The sequence below is a fragment of the Scyliorhinus canicula genome, chromosome 1, assembly GCF_902713615.1.
Source record: "Scyliorhinus canicula chromosome 1, sScyCan1.1, whole genome shotgun sequence".
NCBI lineage: Eukaryota > Metazoa > Chordata > Chondrichthyes > Carcharhiniformes > Scyliorhinidae > Scyliorhinus > Scyliorhinus canicula.
In genome coordinates, this window is record NC_052146.1 from 230,499,923 (window position 1) to 230,523,285 (window position 23,363).

General features: G+C 47.4%; 1 protein-coding gene across 2 annotated transcripts in view; it reads left to right on the forward strand.

The window, feature by feature from the left end:
• bcl11aa (BAF chromatin remodeling complex subunit BCL11A a) overlaps positions 1-22,571 on the forward strand; it is a 236,874-nt gene extending 214,303 nt beyond the window's left edge. The window contains exon 4 of one of the 2 annotated variants that reach the window (XM_038809222.1): positions 19,611-22,571. In XM_038809222.1, the coding sequence (XP_038665150.1) occupies positions 19,611-19,619 (9 nt within the window). In that variant the 3' untranslated portion in view covers positions 19,620-22,571. Of the gene's footprint in view, positions 1-19,574 lie in introns of both variants that reach the window. The other variant, XM_038809213.1, reaches the window with a different exon arrangement.
• The last annotated feature ends 792 nt before the right edge of the window (positions 22,572-23,363 follow it).

A 23,363-nucleotide genomic window follows, 5' to 3' on the forward strand; every position in this document is an offset into this window, starting at 1 on the left:
TCACAATCACAAGGGCATCGGGCAGCCTAAGAGTTTGAGTCCACAGAGAGGTCACCTACGACCAGCAGGTGGAACCTCAACACCGAATGTCTACCAGCCATTTTAAGCTCACCATTTTATGTCAGATCTTGCATAAACGGCGTCTTAATCCCTTACTGGGTCATCATGCATAATATGCATGCATGCTTCTGAAATGCCCCTTCATCTACAGTGTTCACAGTCAATCCATCTGTCTTTCTGCAGGACAAGATCTCCCATAGAGCAACCATCAGATGAAGACCTGTCACTGCGTTCACCTGCACCCTCCTCCAGCTCAGATATACAAAACCTCTGTGGGTCCTAGTTTTAGAATCGGCTTGATCACCTCACCAGGCTGAGTTGTCAGAAGCCGACAGCAGACTGGAACAATGGGTGGAGGAACCTGACCATGTTCAGGCTCTGGCATGTGAGCACATCGAAGTCTCTTGCTCCAGATGTTTCTGCTGGATTTGTGCTCGCACCTGTACATCATTGGTCTAGCCAGGGATGTGCTCTAGAGGTGGCTAGGCGAGAGGGGGATAGGGCACCTTGATCTCCCTCCAGGTGTCCCTTCTACTGAAAGAGTCAGGGAGGGGGCATTCGTCCAGGACACGCTAAGGATGCCCTACTGCTCCAAATCCCCCCTGCCTTTGGCCCCATGAACTCTAGCAGGTCAGGCTTAGGAAGGTGCATGTGGCCCAGAGCAGGAGACCATTAACAGGCCAGGTGCCACCCCCGGGTCTACAGAGGATACCCACCAAAGTCATCACAGACAACTGGGCACAGCAGTCAGCAGGCTGCCTCTAGCTCTGCAATGGATGTTGGAGTTGCATCTAAATGTAGCCACAGCATTAGGAAAATCAAGAAGCTTTGAATGCACAATGACACTGATGTTCACTCCCTTTTTATAATCTGCACTATTGTAAATATATTTCTCATTTATCCCTTTACAAGTCTTAGAGATTGAATGGCTAATCAATGTTAAGGAAGGTCCCACATTCATTCACAGATACAAAGTGATTGCCTCCCCACCCCCAATTACCTCCCATCTTGTCCCTCCATTCCATGAAGTCTTGTTCAATCTAATCACAGAGAATCACTTTTCACATGCACAATATGAACAAAGGCATTTTCTATGTGAAAATAATGGCTGGACTATACACATGTGACTTGTATCTCAGGCAGACATAATTTGACCTCATGAGAATTGCTTCTCAAGGTTAGTGATTATCCTCATGTAGTCGCACTGAACACTGCAGTTGGTGGATGTAACCAGTATTTGTCACGACCAATATTAGAGTATTTTCTCTTAAATGCCGTTTATTTTATACAGGGGTTTTTGGAAAAGTAATATTCATCATCGAGCACCATTGTCTTCCATGCCACCCTACAGCCTTTTCCTGTCTCTGTGTTAACATAGAACATACAGTGCAGAAGGTGGCCATTCGGCCCATCGAGTCTGCAACGACCCACTTAACCCCTCACTTCCACCCTATCCCCGTAACCCAATAACCCCTCCTAACCTTTTTGGTCATGAAGGGCAATTTATCATGTCCAATCCACCTAACTTGCACATCTTTGGACTGTGGGAGGAAACCGGAGCACCCGGAGGAAACCCACGCAGACACAGGGAGAACGTGCAGACTCTGCACAGTCAGTGACCCAGCGGGGAATTGAACCTGGGACCCTGGCGCTGTGAAGCCACAATGCTAGCCACTTGTGTTGCCGGCTGAACATTATTCATTTCTTAGTTCCCACTCTCACCATTCATGATACTGAACCATGGAAGCAGATTCCAATCAGTGACATTTGAAATGTCGGTTGGATAGGAATGAGTGTGTGATGTCAGAGGTGTGTGTTCACCCTAATGAAGCCGTCTACGTACCTGTGAGGATTTAACTTGGCTCCTGAATGGCTGTCAAATGGTGCTTCATGGAATCCTTTCGTAAAGGCACAGAACGCAACTCATTATAGAAGTTATTGCCTGATTGTGCCAGTCATTGACTTAGGGCAGATAGAAAGCACTGACCTCTGTGAGACGGACAATCAAGGACTGTAATGCTATGAAAGAAATACTTCGGCATATCTCCTCAGTGCTCAGCAGGATCTATGAAGGGAAGACATTGTCAATGACGACTGTGTCAATACTGACTGGGGCACATCTCTCCCAAATGCTAGTCAATGCCAGACATAGACTTGATAGGCTTTCGATGATTGCTGGATCATGAGTGTTTGTCAATAATCAAGGATGGTCCTGCTGAGCCAATCTCTGAGGATGATGATAACATAACTCACAGCTTTGCTGTTGAGTAACAGGCCACTGCGTCCTGGTGTCTGAGAGTATATTGAGGCTCAAGAGCAAGATGAGACATTTTCATTATTTATCCATGAGAGCTGGTGTTGAGAGAGATGGTGCTGTCTGGATTTCACTCCCTCTTGAGATGGTCAAGCGTTAACCATTGATGAGTATTTTTCCTGTCTCCTTGCTATATTGTTGTCATCTGGGCATGAAAGCATCCATGTGTGCAATGGTGTTTCAGCCACTTGAAGTATACCATGCCCACGAACTAGATTGCACTATGTATTAAGGAGGTGTGCTAGTAGTGTGCTTACCACATTCCACAGGGGCTACCTGTTCCCCAGGCTACTGGGCCTTCCCAGGATAAGTCTATCGTTAGAAATTAAGGTGGTTTATGCTGCTTCCATGATCATTCTGAGGTTGATGACTTTTCATGATATGTTGAAGCTGACAATGAAGGTGTTGTTGTGTCTCCTGCATTGAACTTGTCTTCACCTTATCCCTCCTGGACTCTTGTAGCTATGAGGTTGGCATGGACACCTCTGCCATATCATGCTCCTGCAATGGCACCTTCATGTGGTTTGTCTGAATCATCATCCTCTTCGGATTCATCCCCTTCCAAGCCCTCCTTGTCTCCTTCTGGTAACACAATCCACCTTTTGTAGATCTAAGTTGTGCAGGGCACAGCAAACAATGATAATATGAGACAATCTCTGTGGTGAGTATTGCAGAGCCCCACCTGACCAGTCCAAACCTAGAAAACGCATCTTTAAGAGACCAATAGTTTGTGCTATTAAGGACCTTGTGGCTGAATGTGAAGCATTGTAAGTCACCTCAGATGTACCTAATCTTAATGGATTCTTGCCTAAATGTGCAATTTTGGTAAAGGAGCCAAACTCGTGCATTGTGCTGTAGACCCTTGAGTCCATCACTCAGCTGAGCCACGCCCTCCATGGTTTGTGCAGGGCATGTATTTATTTATTTATTATTTAAAAAAATAAATTAATTAAGTACCCAATAATTTTTTCCAATTTAGGGGCAATTTAGCTTGGCCAATCCACCTAGCCTGCACATCTTTTGGGTTGTGGGGGCGAAACCCACGCAGACACGGGGAGAATTTGCAAACTCCACACGGACAGTGACCCAGGGCTGGGATTCGAACCCGGGTCCTCAGCGTCATGAGGCAGCAGGGCAACTCCATTGCACACATGGATGCTTTCATGCCCAGATGACAACAATCTAGCAAGGAGACAGGAAAAAGGTACCGGCAACTCGGGCAGTCGCCCGGGGCGCCATGTGCTAGGGGGCGCCATGAAGGAGTGCGTGACCGGCGTCAGAGACCCGGCGCCGTGTAAAAGACTCTGGTCCCGCGCATGCGCAGTTGGGCCGGTGCCAACCAGCGCATGCGCGGTGGCCGCCCTCCCTCAGGCCGCCCCGCACAAACATGGTGGATGGATCCAGGCTCGCCGGTGGTCACTCTGCCCCCCCCCCCCTTGGGCCCCCCCCGCCCCCCCCCCCCCCTCTGGCCCCCTCCGGCCCCCCCCCCCCCTCCTCCCCCCCCCCCGAAGGGCGCCGAAGTTCAGCTTGCCCGGGGCGCTAGCAACCCTAGGGCCGGCGCTGTGAGGCAGCAATGCTAACCACTGTGCCACCGTGCTGCCCGTGCAGGACATTTATAAGGTGTCCCTGCAATTGGCCAGAATTGCTGTGCTGAACTCCTCTCACATGCCCATTATCCTCTCCCTGATTGAATTTTCCCCAGTGACCGATCATGTCCTGCACATCATACTATGCATGACCATCACTGCCTCCCCTGCCCAAGACCAGGACCAACACATGCATGCCACACAGTGCCCTTTAACATGGCCTGTACTGCTGCAGGATGATCTTTTCATTGTGCCCCCAACAACGTGGCCTCAGCCCCAGGCACCCGGTCTCTGACTCTTCCTTGGTTATTCTTATGAATTTTGCCCCAGGACAGTCTTTCACTACTCTACTCTGTTCCTTGACTAACCCCAGTCCTACCTCCATCTTCCCCATCCCCTCTTATGTTGTACACACCCATCCCCCAATCTTGCCTCTGCCTCCCCAAACCCCTCTTATGTTCCATACCTGCTCAGTCCTGCTCTGACTCACCTCTCCAGTGGTGTTGTCCCTCCAGTGCCCAGCCTTGGCACAGTTTGTGCTACAGGCATCTGAGATCTCACAGCAAAGGTCTTAAAGGTGGGGGAAAGCAGCATCTACTGAGCTCCAAGTCATGGTTGAGCAAAAGCTCGCCAGGTGCTCACCACTTATATACAGTCAGGAAATAGATTGTTCTCATTATCCACTTGCGGCACACTCCATTTGGAGCGAGTTGGCTATTTAATGAGCATGTATGAGATGAAAATAAGGTTCCTGACATAGGTCAGTGGTAAACCCCATCCGTTTTCAACCTCGCAACAAAGGCGGGAGAACCAAATTCCAAACTAATATCCTGTCAGTGGGAAACCAACTTTATCCATCATGCCAGATTCCCACCACTGGTGGGAGCAGAAGATTTTGCCCGAATTCTCTATTGAGCTAATTTAGCTTTTTTTCATTTCAATAGCCATATGAAATCATTAATAGACGTTGGTTAACATGGGACCAGGTATCATTTACTGTCATTGAGAGAGACAGAGTGAACAGCTTGGTTTTGGTCTTGGCTGTAAACAGGTCCAGTGGGGTCCGGTTTAGCGAAGTTGGATAGATAGCTGGTTGGTGATGCAGAGCAAGGTTAGTGGCCCGGGTTTAATTCCCGTACTGACTGAGGTTATTCATGAAGGCCACACCTGTGGTGATACGCATCACTGTATATACACAAGGAGTTAATGTAAATACACTACAACTAAGTAACCACTAGAGGGAGCACCAGAGATGTCATGACACACAGACATACAGCCACTGGGTCATTACAACAGGACACAACCAATAGGTAATCAGGACGCCCAGAGGTGGCATAACCACAAGAGGGCACTTCACAACCCATATAAAAGGACAGGGCACACATGCTCTGCCTCTTTCCACAGACAGACATCTAGAGAGTACATCAGGGTTGATCAACAGCATCACACCCAGCACGTGGCTTAGAGCAGGCTGGTAAAACTAGACTGAGTTACTACAGCTAGATTAGCAGAGATTTTAACTTATTTAAGAACTGTGTTAATAGTTCAATAAACAAGTTGAACTAATTTCATAGTCTGGAGCTTCCTTTGTCAAAGCATACATCAAGGAAGCAGCTTATGCTACACAAAGCAGCATAACACAGCAACAACTTCTCAACCTTGCCCCTAGCCTGTGGTGTGGTGAACCTCGCGTTGAATCACCAATAGTCAGATCTCCCCCTCAGGGAAAAGCAGCCTATGGTCATCTGGGACCTAATCAGGTCCAGTTGAACTGGGCCCTGCTCTTGGTCTTGCTACTCGGTTGCATATTTATCATTCTTTCGTTATTAATAATAGCAAATTAAACATTTTGTGAAATATGTGGCGGATTCTCTGCCGGTGGGATTCTCCGTTTTGCCGACGCCTGGGGGTTGCCCAACAATGGGAAACCCCATTGACCGGCCGGCGTAACGGAGAATCTCGCCGGCAGGTCGGGGACGAAATGTGGCGCAGCGGGGCGGAGAATCCAGCCCATGATTTGTACAGATGAAATATGTTTGTAAAATGGGCGACACGGTGGCACAGTGGTTAGCACGACTGCCTCACAACATCAGGAACCTGGATTTGATTCCGATCTTGGGTGACTGTATGGAGTTTGCACTTTCTCCCCATTTCTGTGTGGATTTCCTCCGGGTGCTCCGGTTTCTACCCACAGTCCAAAGATGTGCAGGTTAGATGGATTGGAAATGCTAAAATTGCCCCTTAGTGTCCAACGGTTAGGTGGGCTTATGGGGATCGGGAAGTGGGCCTAGGTAGGATGGTCTTTCAGAGGGCTGGTGTGGACTCGATGGGCCGAATAGCCTCCTTCTGCACCATAGTAATTCTACGATTCCATGATAAAATAATGTTTGTACTACAAAATGATTAGATGAACAGAATATATTGATGCCATAGCAAGTGTACCATTTAGTATGGATGAAATATTAAAAGCCTTATTTGGTAAAATACAAAATCAGTGCATACCACATAAAGGCACAAGTTCCACTTATGTCATTAAGCAACCATAGTCAACAATTGAGGAAGAGATAACATCAAACGAAAAGGGAAAGATGACACACATGCAATGGAAAGTGGCAAGCCAATAGGCTAGAAGGCCCATGGAATGGAAAAAAGGTCTAAAAATAATCAGAGGTGCAAAAAGAAAATATGAAAAAAAATCTTGTGACAAACATCAAAGCTGACAACAAAAGTTTTATTTTCAATATTGTGCGAGAAAGGGGCTTTAAAGAGGGATGTGGATCCATTAAAGATAGATGTAGTGAAACTAATTAAAAAGGAAATGATAGACTTGTTAAGTAACTAATTTGTTTCTGTTTTCACAATGGACAAAAGGGGAAAAACACTAGGGGAACAAGGAAATAAGTCAAGAGGAGGAACTTGGTGGATTCAGTATATTAAAAATAAATCGAGAAACAATGGACTTAAGAAATCAGAACCATATCTTAATGATGAGAAGCTAGGAGCTATGTGTAAAGAAAGAGATTTATGAGTGTGCAAATTATTAATAGCTAGTGCAGTGATCAGTGAAAAATGGAATGTGGCCTCTATCTCAAGGGAGTTGGAAATATAAATGCTACAAAGTGATTCTTCAGTTGCACTAAAGAGCTTTGGTCGGGGCAGCATGGTGGCACAGTGGGTTAGCCCTGTTGCCTCACGGCGCTGAGCTCCCAGGTTCGATCCCGGCTCTGGGTCACTCTCTGTGTGGAGTTTGCACATTCTCCCTGTGTCTGCGTGGGTTTCTCACTCATAACCCAAAGATGTGCAGGATAGGTGGATTGGACATCTAAATTGCCCCTTAATTGTAAAAAATGAATTTAAAAAAAAATAAAGAGCTTTGGTCAAATTTCTTCTGGAGGACTATATTAAGATAGGGGTACCAAATGGCAGGAAGGATAGATTGGCTTTGGAGGGTTACAGCACAGATTCACCAGAAAGCCACCAGGGTTTCATGGATTAAATCATGATGACAGTTTGTAGTATAGGGGTGTTCAGGCAGAGAAAGGATTAATGTTGGACTGGGGGAAACAGTACCATCCACTATATGATGTGGAGAGTTACATGATGGTAGACTGCGTGTGATTAAGTCTAGGAGAAGGCAACGTGGAGACAGTACCCAAGCAGGCTGTACCTTAGAGATGTATATGTTTATGACTTGTTAGTCTAGCAGAAGGTAATGTGGAGAGAGTACCCATGCAGGCTGTACCTTGGACATGTATATGGTCATGAGTTGTTAATAAACATTTTGGGAGGGCAGTATGGTGGCCTAGTGGTTAGCACAACCGCCTCACGGCGCTGAGGTCCCAGGTTCGATCCCGGCTCTGGGTCACTGTCCGTGTGGAGTTTGCACATTCTCCCCGCGTCTGCGTGGGTTTCGCCCCCACAACCCAAAAATGTGCAGAGTAGGTGGATTGGCCATGCTAAATTGCCCCTTAGTAGAAAAAAAAATAATTGGGTAATCTAAATTTTAAAAAAAATTAATAAAAAAAATAAACATTTTGGGTCAGTCATACAAGCCTCCAGACCTCTTAATGAGACACCAAACAACCTAACAACGCAGTTTGCTGAAATTTGGTTTGCATTCTTCTGAGTTTAGCAGTTTGAGGGATGTTTGAGGTGTTTAAAACGGTGAAATAGGGTAGAGACAAATAAACTGTTTTTCTGCTGGGTCAATCCAGAACAAAGACACATGATTTTTGAAATAAAGCTAGACCATATAGGAATTGAGGCCCATTTTGGGCCCTGGGCTGAGGTGTGCAGCTATTTAACATCACGTTTAGCACAATGCTGCACGGCACTATCATTTCAAATAGCAGGTAGCAAGACATTTGCATGCTGCCTGCATCAGAAGGAACAGGCTTGGGTTAATCACACGTCTCAATCTCTCTGTCCATTTTGGGGGCTATCAAATTTTGGCCCCACACTAGTTCTGTTACATTTGTGAGTTTTAATTTTCCAATATTTTCCCAATCAAATGGTTCAGGTTTCTGCAATTGTTTTAACAAATTAAGTGCTTAATTATGTTATTCGGTTCAAAAGTATGTTGGACATCAACAGTTGGATTTGGAAAAATGACAATAGAAAAATAAGAAGTGCACTCAAGCTCTGAGTTGAATAGAGAAGGGTACTCTGCCCGAATAAGGTACCATTTTAAAGCAAAGTAGTACATCAGTAAGATACAGAATGGTTGTAGTTGATCATGCAACATTTGCTTGAAGCTATCATCATGGCACATTCACCAACTAATGTCCGTTTTGAAAGCTCTTAGCCTTCCAAAGTCAATTTCAAACAAACTACAACAAGTTAAATAGATCACGCTATCCGGCACAATCTGCTCTGTGCAATCTCAAAACACAATTTAAAAAAAAAAATCGATTATAGTTTTGCGTGAAGAAAAAGCAAAGCCTCCTCTTATCATTTTTTTCATTTCCAGACCTCGGAAGCGAAATTGGTCTTGTTAAATGTTCCTTTTTTGGGTGCTACAAGTACACTTAGAGCTGATGGACGGAGTCTGTATGTACACGTGCATTGGTGGGGTGAATTGCACCAGACACCATACTGATGCACAGGGAGTGCCTGCCACAAAGTTTGCAGAGCAGGTAAATCATGAAGTCAAGCATTTTGTAATGCTGATTTGATGCCATCGGTACCATTTTGGGGCTCTCCATTAAACTAACGCCCTCTTTTCAACTCTCTCAGCTGAATGTATTCAGCAGCAAGAAGAACCATCCTCCCTTCCCTCTCCCATTGATTCTATTTAAAAGGATCAACAATACTTCCAGGTTGACTGCTAATTGATTTCTTCTGGCTGTTGCTATGCTTCTACAAGTGATTAAGCTTTCTATTGTTGTTTAAAGTTGTAGAAATCTACAGGAGTGGATCTGCATGGTGCTGTCTGGCTGAGAGGCAACAGCGTGGTGTGTGGGGTACTGGCAGAGCGGCAGTGGTGGGAGCATGAATGCTGACCTCCTGAGGGAGGACAGCAGATCTTTGCTCCACAGAACCACTCCCATTTCCACTTCAGCAATCCAAGTCATATGTAGCAGACAGATTGTGAACAGTGGGCTGCTGTGACACTCTGCAAGCTAATGTCTACACTGTGATCTACAGCCATGATGACAGTGGTCAGAACGTGCATCACAGCCTGAACTTCCATTGCCGCACTCATGTTGGGTGGTTGCTGCATGTGCTGCAATGGAAAGTGTGACTTCAGCTGAGTCATGACTGGCTCCACTTGTGTGCAAATGGAGTTGGCCATCACTTCAGGTGCTGAAGAAGCATCTGCCACTTGTATACAGAGCAGGCAAATCGTGAAGTCAATCATTGTGTAATGCTGTGCTGGATTCCTACCTGCCTTTCCATTGACTACAGACTTTCCAAAGCAGTAAGCAATTAGTTGTATGTACCATCAGCAATGTCCTGTAGGCTGCCCATTGAAGTCCTCATCTGAGTTCTCTGCCTGGTAACCAGTGTGCCAGCAGGCACCGGTATCCGAGGCCCTGCAGCCCACTCATGCCCAGAGTCTCACAACATGCCGATTCCTCCTCTAAACTAGCCTTTAACACATACATAGTGTCAACATCTGAGCTAGTGGCTGGTAGCGTGAGGTCCAGTAACGGAGCTTTGTGTTCAGCATCACTCTCTGTCCCTCCACTGCATAGCAGGGTTGCATCTCTTGGGTATCTGAAAGGGAAAAGGGACAAGGGGAAGGCTATGGTGAGGAGGGAAAGTATAGATACATACTTACACCACCTGCAGCTCACAACTCAGAAGAGATTGTGGGATATGATGGAGGTTTGATGTGAAGAGGACAATTAATCTTGAGGCGACGGTGTGAGGGTGAGGTATGAGCTGTAGCAGTGTGCAGTGTGTGAGGGTGAGGTATGGGTTGTAGCAGTGCGCAGTGTGTGAGGGTGAGGTATGGGTTGTAGCAGTGCAGTGTGTGAGGGTGAGGTATGGGTTGTAGCAGTGCAGTGTGTGAGGGTGAGGTATGAACTGTAGCAGTGCAGTGTGTGAGGGTGAGGTATGAGTTGTAGCAGTGTGCAGTGTGTGAGGGTGAGGTATGGGTTGTAGCAGAGTGTGAGGGTGAGGTATGGGTTGTAGCAGTGCACAGTGTGTGAGGGTGAGGTATGGGTTGTAGCAGTGCGCAGTGTGTGAGGGTGAGGTATGAGTTGTAGCAGTGTGCAGTGTGTGAGGGTGAGGTATGGGTTGTAGCAGTGCAGTGTGTGAGGGTGAGGTATGGGTTGTAGCAGTGCACAGTGTGTGAGGGTGAGGTATGAGCTGTAGCAGTGCAGTGTGTGAGAGTGAGGTATGAGTTGTAGCAGTGCAGTGTGTGAGGGTGAGGTATGGGTTGTAGCAGTGCAGTGTGTGAGGGTGAGGTATGGGTTGTAGCAGTGTGCAGTGTGTGAGGGTGAGGTATGGGTTGTAGCAGTGCGCAGTGTGTGAGGGTGAGGTATGGGTTGTAGCAGTGCGCAGTGTGTGAGGGTGAGGTATGGGTTGTAGCAGTGCACAGTGTGTGAGGGTGAGGTATGGGTTGTAGCAGTGCGCAGTGTGTGAGGGTGAGGTATGGGTTGTAGCAGTGCGCAGTGTGTGAGGGTGAGGTATGAGTTATAGCAGTGTGTGAGGGTGAGGTATGGGTTGTAGCAGTGCGCAGTGTGTGAGGGTGAGGTATGAGTTGTAGCAGTGTGTGAGGGTGAGGTATGGGTTGTAGCAGTGCAGTGTGTGAGGGTGAGGTATGAGTTGTAGCAGTGTGTGAGGGTGAGGTATGAGCTGTAGCAGTGCGCAGTGTGTGAGGGTGAGGTATGGGTTGTAGCAGTGCGCAGTGTGTGAGGGTGAGGTATGAGTTGTAGCAGTGTGCAGTGTGTGAGGGTGAGGTATGAGTTGTAGCAGTGCACAGTGTGTGAGGGTGAGGTATGGGTTGTAGCAGTGCACAGTGTGTGAGGGTGAGGTATGAGTTGTAGCAGTGCAGTGTGTGAGGGTGAGGTATGGGTTGTAGCAGTGTGCAGTGTGTGAGGGTGAGGTATGGGTTGTAGCAGTGTGCAGTGTGTGAGGGTGAGGTATGGGTTGTAGCAGTGCACAGTGTGTGAGGGTGAGGTATGGGTTGTAGCAGTGCGCAGTGTGTGAGGGTGAGGTATGGGTTGTAGCAGTGCGCAGTGTGTGAGGGTGAGGTATGAGTTATAGCAGTGTGTGAGGGTGAGGTATGGGTTGTAGCAGTGCGCAGTGTGTGAGGGTGAGGTATGAGTTATAGCAGTGCGCAGTGTGTGAGGGTGAGGTATGAGTTGTAGCAGTGTGTGAGGGTGAGGTATGGGTTGTAGCAGTGCAGTGTGTGAGGGTGAGGTATGGGTTGTAGCAGTGTGCAGTGTGTGAGGGTGAGGTATGAGTTGTAGCAGTGCACAGTGTGTGAGGGTGAGGTATGGGTTGTAGCAGTGCACAGTGTGTGAGGGTGAGGTATGGGTTGTAGCAGTGCACAGTGTGTGAGGGTGAGGTATGAGTTGTAGCAGTGCAGTGTGTGAGGGTGAGGTATGAGCTGTAGCAGTGTGTGAGGGTGAGGTATGAGTTGTAGCAGTGTGCAGTGTGTGAGGGTGAGGTATGGGTTGTAGCAGTGCAGTGTGTGAGGGTGAGGTATGGGTTGTAGCAGTGCACAGTGTGTGAGGGTGAGGTATGAGCTGTAGCAGTGCAGTGTGTGAGAGTGAGGTATGAGTTGTAGCAGTGCAGTGTGTGAGGGTGAGGTATGGGTTGTAGCAGTGCAGTGTGTGAGGGTGAGGTATGGGTTGTAGCAGTGTGCAGTGTGTGAGGGTGAGGTATGGGTTGTAGCAGTGCGCAGTGTGTGAGGGTGAGGTATGGGTTGTAGCAGTGCACAGTGTGTGAGGGTGAGGTATGGGTTGTAGCAGTGCGCAGTGTGTGAGGGTGAGGTATGAGTTATAGCAGTGTGTGAGGGTGAGGTATGGGTTGTAGCAGTGCGCAGTGTGTGAGGGTGAGGTATGAGTTATAGCAGTGCGCAGTGTGTGAGGGTGAGGTATGAGTTGTAGCAGTGTGTGAGGGTGAGGTATGGGTTGTAGCAGTGCAGTGTGTGAGGGTGAGGTATGAGTTGTAGCAGTGTGTGAGGGTGAGGTATGAGCTGTAGCAGTGCGCAGTGTGTGAGGGTGAGGTATGGGTTGTAGCAGTGCGCAGTGTGTGAGGGTGAGGTATGAGTTGTAGCAGTGTGCAGTGTGTGAGGGTGAGGTATGAGTTGTAGCAGTGCACAGTGTGTGAGGGTGAGGTATGAGTTGTAGCAGTGCAGTGTGTGAGGGTGAGGTATGGGTTGTAGCAGTGCAGTGTGTGAGGGTGAGGTATGGGTTGTAGCAGTGTGTGAGGGTGAGGTATGGGTTGTAGCAGTGTGTGAGGGTGAGGTATGGGTTGTAGCAATGCACAGTGTGTGAGGGTGAGGTTTGAGTTGTAGCAGTGCACAGTGTGTGAGGGTGAGGTATGAGTTGTAGCAGTGTGTGAGGGTGAGGTATGAGCTGTAGCAGTGCACAGTGTGTGAGGGTGAGGTATGGGTTGTAGCAGTGCAGTGTGTGAGGGTGAGGTATGGGTTGTAGCAGTGTGTGAGGGTGAGGTATGGGTTGTAGCAGTGTGTGAGGGTGAGGTATGGGTTGTAGCAATGCACAGTGTGTGAGGGTGAGGTATGAGCTGTAGCAGTGCAGTGTGTGAGGGTGAGGTATGGGTTGTAGCAGTGTGTGAGGGTGAGGTATGGGTTGTAGCAGTGTGCAGTGTGTGAGGGTGAGGTATGGGTTGTAGCAGTGCGCAGTGTGTGAGGGTGAGGTATGAGCTGTAGCAGTGCGCAGTGTGTGAGGGTGAGGTATGGGTTGTAGCAGTGCACAGTGTGTGAGGGTGAGGTATGAGTTGTAGCAGTGCACAGTGTGTGAGGGTGAGGTATGAGCTGTAGCAGTGCAGTGTGTGAGGGTGAGGTATGGGTTGTTGCAGTGTGTGAGGGTGAGGTATGGGTTGTAGCAGTGCACAGTGTGTGAGGGTGAGGTATGAGCTGTAGCAGTGCACAGTGTGTGAGGGTGAGGTATGAGCTGTAGCAGTGTGCAGTGTGTGAGGGTGAGGTATGAGCTGTAGCAGTGTGCAGTGTGTGAGGGTGAGGTATGGGTTGTAGCAGTGCGCAGTGTGTGAGGGTGAGGTATGAGTTGTAGCAGTGCAGTGTGTGAGGGTGAGGTATGGGTTGTAGCAGTGCACAGTGTGTGAGGGTGAGGTATGGGTTGTAGCAGTGCACAGTGTGTGAGGGTGAGGTATGAGCTGTAGCAGTGCACAGTGTGTGAGGGTGAGGTATGGGTTGTAGCAGTGTGTGAGGGTGAGGTATGAGTTGTAGCAGTGCAGTGTGTGAGGGTGAGGTATGGGTTATAGCAGTGCGCAGTGTGTGAGGGTGAGGTATGAGTTGTAGCAGTGCACAGTGTGTGAGGGTGAGGTATGGGTTGTAGCAGTGCGCAGTGTGTGAGGGTGAGGTATGAGTTGTAGCAGTGCACAGTGTGTGAGGGTGAGGTATGGGTTATAGCAGTGCGCAGTGTGTGAGGGTGAGGTATGAGTTGTAGAAGTGCGCAGTGTGTGAGGGTGAGGTATGAGTTGTAGCAGTGTGTGAGGGTGAGGTATGGGTTGTAGCAGTGCACAGTGTGTGAGGGTGAGGTATGAGCTGTAGCAGTGCACAGTGTGTGAGGGTGAGGTATGGGTTGTAGCAGTGTGTGAGGGTGAGGTATGAGTTGTAGCAGTGCAGTGTGTGAGGGTGAGGTATGAGTTGTAGCAGTGTGTGAGGGTGAGGTATGAGTTGTAGCAGTGTGTGAGGGTGAGGTATGGGTTGTAGCAGTGCACAGTGTGTGAGGGTGAGGTATGGGTTGTAGCAGTGCGCAGTGTGTGAGGATGAGGTATGAGCTGTAGCAGTGCACAGTGTGTGAGGGTGAGGTATGGGTTGTTGCAGTGTGTGAGGGTGAGGTATGGGTTGTAGCAGTGTGCAGTGTGTGAGGGTGAGGTATGGGTTGTTGCAGTGTGTGAGGGTGAGGTATGGGTTGTAGCAGTGCAGTGTGTGAGGGTGAGGTATGGGTTGTAGCAGTGCAGTGTGTGAGGGTGAGGTATGGGTTGTAGCAGTGCGCAGTGTGTGAGGGTGAGGTATGGGTTGTAGCAGTGCAGTGTGTGAGGGTGAGGTATGGGTTGTAGCAGTGCACAGTGTGTGAGGGTGAGGTATGGGTTGTAGCAGTGTGTGAGGGTGAGGTATGGGTTGTAGCAGTGTGTGAGGGTGAGGTATGGGTTGTAGCAGTGCACAGTGTGTGAGGGTGAGGTATGGGTTGTAGCAGTGCACAGTGTGTGAGGGTGAGGTATGGGTTGTAGCAGTGCACAGTGTGTGAGGGTGAGGTATGGGTTGTAGCAGTGCACAGTGTGTGAGGGTGAGGTATGAGCTGTAGCAGTGCAGTGTGTGAGGGTGAGGTATGAGTTGTAGCAGTGCACAGTGTGTGAGGGTGAGGTATGGGTTGTAGCAGTGCACAGTGTGTGAGGGTGAGGTATGAGTTGTAGCAGTGCACAGTGTGTGAGGGTGAGGTATGGGTTGTAGCAGTGCGCAGTGTGTGAGGGTGAGGTATGAGTTGTAGCAGTGCAGTGTGTGAGGGTGAGGTATGAGTTGTAGCAGTGTGTGAGGGTGAGGTATGAGCTGTAGCAGTGCACAGTGTGTGAGGGTGAGGTATGAGCTGTAGCAGTGCGCAGTGTGTGAGGGTGAGGTATGAGTTGTAGCAGTGCACAGTGTGTGAGGGTGAGGTATGGGTTGTAGCAGTGTGTGAGGGTGAGGTATGGGTTGTAGCAGTGCACAGTGTGTGAGGGTGAGGTATGGGTTGTAGCAGTGTGCAGTGTGTGAGGGTGAGGTATGGGTTGTAGCAGTGTGCAGTGTGTGAGGGTGAGGTATGGGTTGTAGCAGTGCACAGTGTGTGAGGGTGAGGTATGGGTTATAGCAGTGCGCAGTGTGTGAGGGTGGGGTATGGGTTGTAGCAGTGCAGTGTGTGAGGGTGAGGTATGAGTTGTAGCAGTGTGCAGTGTGTGAGGGTGAGGTATGGGTTGTAGCAGTGCGCAGTGTGTGAGGGTGAGGTATGGGTTGTAGCAGTGCGCAGTGTGTGAGGGTGAGGTATGAGCTGTAGCAGTGCGCAGTGTGTGAGGGTGAGGTATGGGTTGTAGCAGTGCAGTGTGTGAGGGTGAGGTATGAGTTGTAGCAGTGTGCAGTGTGTGAGGGTGAGGTATGGGTTGTAGCAGTGTGTGAGGGTGAGGTATGGGTTGTAGCAGTGCACAGTGTGTGAGGGTGAGGTATGAGTTGTAGCAGTGCGCAGTGTGTGAGGGTGAGGTATGGGTTGTAGCAGTGCGCAGTGTGTGAGGGTGAGGTATGGGTTGTAGCAGTGCACAGTGTGTGAGGGTGAGGTATGGGTTGTAGCAGTGTGCAGTGTGTGAGGGTGAGGTATGGGTTGTAGCAGTGCACAGTGTGTGAGGGTGAGGTATGGGTTGTAGCAGTGTGCAGTGTGTGAGGGTGAGGTATGGGTTGTAGCAGTGCAGTGTGTGAGGGTGAGGTATGGGTTGTAGCAGTGCAGTGTGTGAGGGTGAGGTATGAGCTGTAGCAGTGTGTGAGGGTGAGGTATGGGTTGTAGCAGTGTGTGAGGGTGAGGTATGAGTTGTAGCAGTGCGCAGTGTGTGAGGGTGAGGTATGAGCTGTAGCAGTGTGTGAGGGTGAGGTATGGGTTGTAGCAGTGTGTGAGGGTGAGGTATGAGTTGTAACAGTGCACAGTGTGTGAGGGTGAGGTATGGGTTGTAGCAGTGTGTGAGGGTGAGGTATGGGTTGTAGCAGTGCAGTGTGTGAGGGTGAGGTATGAGTTGTAGCAGTGCGCAGTGTGTGAGGGTGAGGTATGGGTTGTAGCAGTGCAGTGTGTGAGGGTGAGGTATGGGTTGTAGCAGTGTGTGAGGGTGAGGTATGGGTTGTAGCAGTGTGTGAGGGTGAGGTATGGGTTGTAGCAATGCACAGTGTGTGAGGGTGAGGTATGAGCTGTAGCAGTGCAGTGTGTGAGGGTGAGGTATGGGTTGTAGCAGTGTGTGAGTGTGAGGTATGAGCTGTAGCAGTGCAGTGTGTGAGGGTGAGGTATGGGTTGTAGCAATGCAGTGTGTGAGGGTGAGGTATGGGTTGTAGCAATGCACAGTGTGTGAGGGTGAGGTATGAGTTGCAGCAGTGCGCAGTGTGTGAGGGTGAGGTATGAGTTGTAGCAGTGCGCAGTGTGTGAGGGTGAGGTATGGGTTGTAGCAGTGTGTGAGGGTGAGGTATGGGTTGTAGCAGTGTGCAGTGTGTGAGGGTGAGGTATGGATTATAGCAGTGCACAGTGTGTGAGGGTGAGGTATGAGTTGTAGCAGTGCGCAGTGTGTGAGGGTGAGGTATGGGTTGTAGCAGTGCGCACTGTGTGAGTGTGAGGTATGGGTTGTAGCAGTGCGCAGTGTGTGAGGGTGAGGTATGGGTTGTAGCAGTGCGCAGTGTGTGAGGGTGAGGTATGGGTTGTAGCAGTGCGCAGTGTGTGAGGGTGAGGTATGGGTTGTAGCAGTGCGCAGTGTGTGAGGGTGAGGTATGGGTTGTAGCAGTGCGCAGTGTGTGAGGGTGAGGTATGGGTTGTAGCAGTGCACAGTGTGTGAGGGTGAGGTATGGGTTGTAGCAGTGTGTGAGGGTGAGGTATGGGTTGTAGCAGTGTGTGAGTGTGAGGTATGAGTTGCAGCAGTGCGCAGTGTGTGAGGGTGAGGTATGAGTTGTAGCAGTGCAGTGTGTGAGGGTGAGGTATGAGTTGTAGCAGTGCGCAGTGTGTGAGGGTGAGGTATGAGTTGTAGCAGTGTGTGAGGGTGAGGTATGGGTTGTAGCAGTGTGTGAGGGTGAGGTATGGGTTGTAGCAGTGTGTGAGGGTGAGGTATGAGTTGTAGCAGTGCACAGTGTGTGAGGGTGAGGTATGAGTTGTAGCAGTGTGTGAGGGTGAGGTATGGGTTGTAGCAGTGTGCAGTGTGTGAGTGTGAGGTATGAGTTGCAGCAGTGCGCAGTGTGTGAGGGTGAGGTATGAGTTGTAGCAGTGTGCAGTGTGTGAGGGTGAGGTATGGGTTGTAGCAGTGTGCAGTGTGTGAGGGTGAGGTATGAGTTGTAGCAGTGCAGTGTGTGAGGGTGAGGTATGGGTTGTAGCAGTGCAGTGTGTGAGGGTGAGGTATGAGTTGTAGCAGTGCAGTGTGTGAGGGTGAGGTATGGGTTGTAGCAGTGCAGTGTGTGAGGGTGAGATAAAGTCCAAGAATGTTAGGTATGATGCTCGATTGTCAGTGAGTGAGTGATGGGGGTGTGGGTATTTGAGCAATGTTGAGGTTACAGGAGCAGTGTTTAGACACTTGAAGATGAATTCACTGACCTTAAACCGCTTGTGTGAACACCTTGAGGCACTGCATCCATTTTTGCAGGGCATGACTCCTGGAATTGACTTGCCTGGCTATATTCTCCCACTGCATCTTGACTGTGTGTCAGGAGATCCTCCAACACCCTGAGGAGACAGAGCATCTTCCCTCCTTCTCACCTCCTGCACCTTTAGTGCAGCATCCTTAAACCTTGGAGTCCACTTTCTCCACACCTGTTATGACATTCCTCAATCTTTCCCAGGTCAGATTATCTTCAACTATGGCTCCCAATGCAGCTCTCCTTTTAAAGGTTCAGACCAGCTTTATATGGTGCTACAGCCATTCAGGATATTGGCTTCTTCCTGATGTGTCCAGTCAATGAACGGGGCAGTTAGTGCTGGCTGGATAATTGAAATGAGCAGGCAGCACAAAGTTGGCATGCTGCCTGCATCGCTGTCAACAGGCACGGGTTAATCATGCATAGCGATCCCTGTGCCCATTTTTGGGAGCTATCTAATTTAGCCCCTCGTGTGTCTGACTGGAGAAGAATGAGTTGAATTCAATGCTGCACGAACCATGAAATACCGTTTGAAATGGGGACTGTTTTCATTCATTGCGACTGATTTTATGTAACTAAAATCTAACACAAAACAAAGTAGGTCAGAAATTAGCTCATGTAAATGATTAAACTCCTGAGAGTACTAAAAGTCCCTTAACTCAAACAAGAACATGAGTGACACTGGAATTTTGTACCATATACCTATACATAAATCCATGCAAGATTTGCTGCAGAGAATGTAATCTGCACTGCGGCAGGCTGGGTGAGAGCAGTAAAATGCAGAAGCAGAGTTAAACAAACTACTTCTTGTAGTGTTTGGGGTTCAGCAACTGTCTGGAACCAAGGATGCAGCAGTTGTATTTATGAGTCTGGCTTACTTATGACAGCCGCAGCTGAGATTCCGGCAGAGGTGGAAGGCAAAAGAAAGATGCGTTTGGCTGAGGCACGCTTTAGAAATACCAAACCGAGTGCTGGTCAATTGATAGCCATTTGCTGGTTGCTAGGTTAAATATATGTATATATGATTACTCTTTGGCTTATATGATGTTTGCCCAGCGTTGGCTACTCTGGCTGGCCATATTCCTGGAGGTGTGACCATATAGCAGTCTGTCTTCACCTGCCCTGACTCCACACTCACCAGTTGTTGCCCAAATTGTCATTCTCAGTACAAGCTTCCTCAAACCAACTGGAAAGAAACAGATTCTTCATTTCCTGATTGATTCCTGATGGAGCCATTACATCACAGAAGGAGATCATTCAGCCCATTAGATCCATGCTGTCCGTCAGATAAATAACCTTTTTCCTCCTGTCCAATAGTAGTTCTTATAACTATTAAACAAAAATGGGCAAATAATGTTTTAAAATACTGTTTTTAAAGTCCCTCTGGTGTTTCTCCTGGGTGGCTTGCTGCTGTAACCTAGAGGTTAGCCTTTAATGGCCAGGACAATTCTGGAGGATGGGCATCCCTCCCCGTGATTAATGAACAGACTATTGGCTAATGATTACGATTTGTGAAGTTTTGCTTTTTTAAAAAAAAAGTGCCTAAAATCTCTGGAATTCAAACATGTTTGCTTTGATTTATATTTGTCTATTAATTCGCCAAATCTTATCCTTGTAGGTGAGGTATTACGGCTATTATCTGTCTCAATTACAGCCACAGTGATACACAGATGGACAAACAGATGGACAGGGCCATTGGAGTAAAACCTGACTAGGTTGCCTCACCCAATCAGCAAGGTGAGACCGGAGCACCATCGACGAAGTTCCAACCAACGGAAGCTATGTGGACATTCTCCCTTCTGAAGGGAAACAATGTAATGTAATTTTTCTAAAGTTAGTGCTTGAAAAGTATGAGATTCATAAGTTAAAATGTTTAAATATTTGATATAAAGAAGCTCTCTGGTAAGGCACTTTTTCCTTAGAATTTCTCTGTGCAAATGCACTGTTTTTTCTATCGGACTTTCATATGTAACACTTGAAGCTGTGCAATGCAGTGAGACATCTCCAATTGTCAGTAGTTAGAATCCCATTAAAATATTCCCTCAGGATATCCTATTCAATAATCTGAAGGATCCTGTAGGAGTTTTCGAGGATTTTTATTGTCTTGTAGGATTCAATAGGATCCTGTAAGATTTCCACCTTCTTATGAAGATTTTAGTGCGGGGCTGCACTGGGATGGCTCGAAGGAAAGGATATGCAAAAGAGCCCAATGTCTGAGAGCAATTTTGTGGGTTCATTGAATTCTAGTGTCAGATCAATGACAGCAAATGAAGACATTCCACATAAACAGGACAATGCCTTTTTATAGGGCTAACAGCTAAATTACAAATTTAGTGTCAAAGATATATGCATATAAGAAATAAAGACCATCCCCTCCCCACACCTTAAAGGAACACTTGATTTGCTGGGGGAGGGGGAAGGTAAGCACTTCTCGTAACTGCTTAGAGCAGCTTAGTTTTTATAGGATGACCTCACTATTTAAATTGTTATTGAAATGATTACCATGCACTCACACCTGCCACTTTTTGAATACTGCCAAGCAGATTGTGTTTCCTTTTTTTTTACCTTTCAGGGATTTTTGGCTTGCTGGTTGGAAATTCCTGACAACTCATTTTCCATTCTTCTTAATTGGCCCCTTTAGGATTGCAGTTGGGTCACTCTGCCCTTCCTGCTGGCCAACGAACAAGCTTTACAGTGTTCACGATAACGTGACAGATTACCTTTTAAAAAAAAACAAATTAATGAATGCATTGAGGGTTGTCAATGAGAGAGTCTCACCATCAAAAACAATTTTAAAAATTCATATCATTGCATAGGTCTATGATTGCTGGAACGCTTGCTTTTATGTGGCTATTTCTGTTTCTTTTTTACTGTAATTATTTAAGCATTTTGTCCTGATGTCATTATCCAGAGCGGTGTCTTGCAGTATTTACTGATTCTGACTGTGCTGGAGCTCAATTAACATCAGTTGATACCATCATTAACCCAGAGTGCTACAGCTTCAGCTGTCCATGCATTCATTCAGTTCCATCGTTCTTCAGGGCTTGATATCTCCTCCAAGCTATACCCCTGATGATATTCTCAATATGCACTGTGTACACATAATTTTTTTTTTTAAAGTGTAGAAATGTCAAATTAAACTGAATTCTTTTTAACTTTTTTTAAAAAAGAGTTTCTGGGAGTAAAATTCCATCCATTTTTAATTTGTGGACAGGATCAAATCCTGTATATATATTCTGAGGGGATATTTGTGAATATTTTTGTTGCCCCGATTTCATTTGGATTAGTTTCTTCCATCTCTTGGTTCTGCCTTACACTGTGTATTGCTTACTGGCTGAGAGAGTGGACAGTAGTCTATTACCAGGACTCCACTAATTCCACTCTGTGTTTGGCCAGCAAGGAGGTTGATTTGCGTGTGTGATGGAAAAACTCAGGGGTCTCACATGCTAATGTTCCTTTCCTCCTTGTGAGGAATGCGCCTTACCTCCCCTTCACTGCCTACCATTTGTCATGTAAAGATTCCCAGACCTAAGTCCACATTCTATCACTTAATAAGCAATGGCGCACCATCGTGGGTGCATATTAAACACATTTGTTTTGATGCAATTCTTCTCATTGTGGAAAAGGTAAATGCAGTGGAATCCTGCATTAAGATGGACAACAGAATCAGACTCAGCCATGACAAATCTGACTGCACCATTACTGACAGTGTAAGAATCAGAACTGGGACACAAGAACAACTGACATCTTTCAGGCATATGGGTGGCACAGTTGCACAGTTAGCACTACTGCCTCACAGCGCCAGGGTCCCGGGTTCAATTCCGGCCATGGGTCACTGTGTGGAGTTTGCATTTTCCCCCAGTCTCTGCGTGGGTTTCCTCCGGGTGCTCCGGTGTCCTCCCACAGTCCAAAGATATGCGGGTTAGGTGGATTGGCCATGCTAAATTATCCCTGAGTGTCCAAAGGTTAGGTGGGGTTATGGCGATAGGGTGGGGTAGTGGGCCTAGATAAGGTGCTCTTTCAGAGGGTCAGTGCAGACGCGATGGGCTGAATGGCCTCCTGCGCTGTAGGGATTCAACAAATGAATTAATGAATTTGCTGGTCTCAGGGTTGCATCCGCATGGATTCTACTGTATTTACAGATTTTTAATTTCTCGCCGATGACGCCGTAATTGGCAGCTCATTAACAGAGAGTGACCCATAGTGTTTCTGTACCGAAATCAAAAGGACATTATTTACAGCATGTTCTTAGTAGTTCTGTGTGTTGCTATGATGATAAAGTACAGCTAAAACCCAGTGAAATCCCCTTGTTCTATGTCACAAATGTAAAAACAAATCAAATTGCTCTCCACTTAAAAGAGTCATAGAAATAAACTTGTAAAATGACAAATTGTTTTTTTTCCAATCATAATTCTATTATCTTTCTGAACAATCATTTAAGCTTGCCATGAGAATACTGAGCACCTTGTCATCCTTCTACAATGCTGTACCTAGACATTGTACTGACAGTGTATATATGCTGCTATGAAATGTATTCTGTTTCAGCGAGTCACCATGGATTCAGAAACATGTATTTTGTATTCCTTTCAATAAAGTTTTTTTTGCTGTATTATAATTCGGGCGTACAGTGGTGTCTGTTTGAAAGTTGTCCTGGTGGCAGTGGTTGGACTGAGAATATTGCTGATAAGATCGCACATCACTGAACAGCATGACGATCCTAGAATTCAGTGAATACTGACAGAGTTGAAAACAATGAACACTGGACCAAAGACCATACATTTTATTTTTGGCATGTGAGTCTTGTTCAGCTGCAGATATTGCCTGAGAAGAAGAATGAGATCAGTGCCGTGGAAATGGAGTATGTGATAGGACACTTCCTTTACTGCCTGTTCCTGACCTCAAGCAATCCCAGAGCACTTCCCAACCAATCAAGTGTTGTTAAAGTGTAGTCACTGTTGTGATACTGTGGTGCAATTGCAGCGCCGCTACATCTGGGCCAAAAGCTCAGGGTTCAAGACCCGTGCCAGGACTCGGCCATAGGAGTGTCCATGATGTAGTTCAGTAGGCTGATAATTGGCCTGGCAATCCTTTTACCGTCACCCCACTATCCCCCAAAGGGGGGGAAATCGTGTGAAAGTATGCTTAAAACTAAACTGTTTTGAAGTAGAGAAACAGGGCAGTTTACACACACACATGACAAAATTGCGATAAATGACCAGATGTTAGTGTTGAAGGACAACTGCTGTTCAGGAAACCTCCTCTCTGCTTTTCCTCAAATAGAATTTTGGAATCTTCATGCCCACTTGCAAGAACAGGCAGGGTTTGGTTGAACATCTCATTCCAAACAACAGCAACTAACTAAAATATGCACCTCCTCAGAAATTACTGAAGTGCGAACCGAGATTGT